General features: G+C 47.2%; 1 protein-coding gene across 1 annotated transcript in view; it reads left to right on the top strand.

The window, feature by feature from the left end:
- The first annotated feature begins 3013 nt into the window (after window positions 1–3013).
- Window positions 3014–3331, top strand: part of LOC102263505 (zinc finger protein 14-like) — a 57977-nt gene continuing 57659 nt past the window's right edge. The window contains 1 exon segment of the mRNA XM_014533313.1: window positions 3014–3158. Within this exon segment, the coding sequence (XP_014388799.1) occupies window positions 3156–3158 (3 nt within the window). The 5' untranslated portion in view covers window positions 3014–3155.

The following is a 3331-nucleotide window of genomic DNA, read 5'->3' as shown; positions in this document are numbered from 1 at the left end:
TGAGGCCCTGGGTCAGTGCCCTCCGACCCGCCCCACGTCCGCCTGGCCCTCGGAAGTATGTCATCCCAGCTTTGATCATTTTCATCATCTTATCAGTGTTTTTATTTCTTTTTGTTAATGTTTCCAAACAGGCAAGAAATAGCTGAATATCAAGAAAAAACAAAATATTCTAGGGCAGTGGTTCTCAACCTTCTGGCCCTTTAAATACAGTTCCTCATGTGTGACCCAACCATAAAATTATTTTCATTGCTACTTCATAACTGTAATGTTGCTACTGTTATGAATCGTAATGTAAATATCTGATATGCAGGATGGTCTTAGGCCACCCCTGTGAAAGGGTCGTTCGACTGTCAAAGGGGTCGCGACCCACAGGTTGAGAACCGCTGCTCTAGGGTCTGTTCTTTCTTCTTTGTGTGGGAGTAGGGTGCTTTAAAATAGAATTTGAGCCCTAACCGGTTTGGCTCAGTGGATAGAGCGTTGGCCTGCGGACTGAAGGGTCCCAGGTTCGATTCCTGTCAAGGGCATGTACCTTGGTTGCGGGCACATCCCCAGTAGGGGGTGTGCAGGAGGCAGCTGATCAATGTTTCTAACTCTCTATCCCTCTCCCCTCCTCTCTGTAAAAATCAATAAAATATTTTAAAAATAAAATAGAATTCAAAGGCTTACATTTGAATACCAGTAATGTTCAGGTATGATGAATCTCTATATATAAAAGCCTAGGAGACCATTACGACCAAATGACTGGGACAACCAGTTGACTAGTCGCTATGACGCACACTCACCACTAGGGGGCAGACAGTTGATTGGCTGACCAGTCCCTATGACATGCACTGACCACCAGGGGGCAGATGCTCCAACTGGTAGGTTAGCTTGCTGCTGGGCTCTGGCCGGGGGACTGAGTGAGATGGGCCAGACACGCCCTGGAGCCCTCCCGCAGCCCCTCCCTGCGTCCCTCCGGGGCCTGATAGTACACCGGTGGGGGTCTCTTGGCCTGGCCTGCACCCTCTTGCAATCCAGAACCCCTTGGGGGATGTCAGAGAGCTGGTTTCAGCCCGATCCCGCAGGCCAGGCCAAGGGACCCCACTGGTGCATGGATTTGTGCACTGGGCCTCTAGTTTTAAACAACAATTTATGAAAAGGTTGGCAAATATCTGTTAGATAAGGTTTAAAGTAGACTTACCACAGGAGTATCCTGGACCCCCTCAGTGCTCTTGCTTCAGCCACCCTCAATAACCAGTGTTGGATTTCTTGAGCATCCTATTATAGTTTTTTTATATAAAAAGGAACAGTTGAAACTGCATATTTTTCTCACCCATCACTCTCCTTGCAATGAGCAGTGTTATTAATAGTAACCAAAAAGTAAAAACAACCTACCAGTTGGAGCATTTGCCCCTTGGTGGTCAGTGCATGTCATAGGGACTGGTCAGCCAGTCAACTGTCTGCCCCCTAGTGGTCAGTGTGCGTCATAGCGACTAGTCGACTGGTTGTCCCAGTCATTTGGTCGTAATGGTCTCCTAGGCTTTTATATATAGAGATTCATCATACCTGAACACTACTGGTATTCAAATGTCTCTTAACAGATGAACAGATAAACAAAGTGTTTTACCTATACAATGAAATATTATTTGGCCATAAAAACAAAGGAAGTGTTGGTACATGCTACAACATGGTTGTCCCTTGAAAAAAATTATGCTGAGTGAATGAAGTCAATCACAAGATCATATAGTATATAATTCTATTCATTTGAGTACCCAAATAAGTTAATAATACTTAGAGACAGAAAGTAGATTAGGGGTTTCTAAAGCTGGGGATTGGAGGAGAAAGATGGGGACGTTGGGAGTATCGTAAAGTGTAGAGGAGTTTGTTTTGGAGAGGCCAAATGTTTAAAAACTAACTGTGGGGATGATGGCACACACCTGGGAATATACTAAAACCTGTTGAATTGTACATTTTACGTGGGTTGCACTGTATAGTATGTGCATTATATATCATAAAGCTGTTCGTATAAATAAGTGCATTAACAGTTTTGCAATCCAATCACTTAGGCATATAAGTGCTTCCAGATTAATTAAAATATCCATTGTTTCAGAGTTACTTTGTGTATATGTGTGTGATGAGAAAGCTTTATCCACTCTTAGCAAATTTCAAGTATACAGCCAAGTATACATATATCAAATCGTCATGTTGTGTTCTTTAAATATAGACAATTTGATTTGTCAATTATACCTCAATAAAGCTGGAAGAGAAGAGAAAGTTTCCAGATGCATCCCAAGTTTACATAACCATTTATTGTTTCTCTTATGTCAGTGAAAATGGAAATTCATTATCTTAGGGATATTTAGTCGTTTACATTTCAGAGTTCTCTAGAGACACAGGCAAAAAGTAAATTAAATTTCCTACCAGTGTAAAATGTACAGCTAAAAATATAATTAACACATCTCACACCCTGTGGTTAGACTAAGAGTTCTTGCACCCCGGCAAGGGCATCAAGGCTTCCAACTCCCCACCAGAGCCAAGTGCTCTTAGATTCTTTCTCTTAAGGGCAGAATGACTGGGGGTGAGGAAGGGATTGATTGCTGGGAAGCATCAAAGATCGAAATGGAGCCAGACTCGTTATTACCGATGGTGAGGTCGCCTTAGGTGTCTGTTTCTAAGGAGTCTCAGTGCCAGGAGACCGCCTTGCACCAAGCCCTTGACCTGGAGAGAACATAAACCCTCTTGTTCCAGTGTGACCTGGCCGGGGACAGCCTCGTGTTCTGTACTTACTTGCACGATCTGGAAACTGAATCAGGAATTCCCTGTGCACACCTGCGCCCACGTGTTCACAAAGCGCTGAGCAAATACAGTGCAATCAGCCCCAGCCAGGCCAGGAGTAAATTCAGTTTCAAGTCTGAGTCCAGGGTCCTGCGGAGGGCTGTCACTCAGGCAGAGGGGGGCGCGTCATCAGCAACTGTCCAATCAGGGGTGCTGCCGGGGCAGGTGGGTGGGGCGAGGCACCACAGGGGCGTGGACTTCTCGCCGTCCACCCGGCTGGGGAGTGCAGGTCGCCTGTGCTTGACGGTCCCTGGCGCCCCTGTTGCAGGCTCTGCGGCGCGGTGATCCGCACGCGGAGAGGAAGTTTAGGCGGGACTCGGGGAGACCTAGGAAACCTGGAAATGGTGAGTGTTGGGGGCCCCGTGAGGCACGGGGAGGAGGGGCTGGTTGGAACTGGCTGGAACTGGCTGGAGCCGGCTGTGGTGGGACGGCCACCCCTCGGTCAAGTCGGAGTCTGCGGACCGAGTCCGCTTTCCGCTTGGGCTCCGCTGGCCCCGCCTCCCCCCAGGCGCACGGC

This window comes from Myotis brandtii, unplaced genomic scaffold, assembly GCF_000412655.1.
Source record: "Myotis brandtii unplaced genomic scaffold, ASM41265v1 scaffold964, whole genome shotgun sequence".
Classification (NCBI taxonomy): Eukaryota; Metazoa; Chordata; class Mammalia; order Chiroptera; family Vespertilionidae; genus Myotis; species Myotis brandtii.
This window is presented reverse-complemented; position numbering and strand designations above follow the sequence as displayed.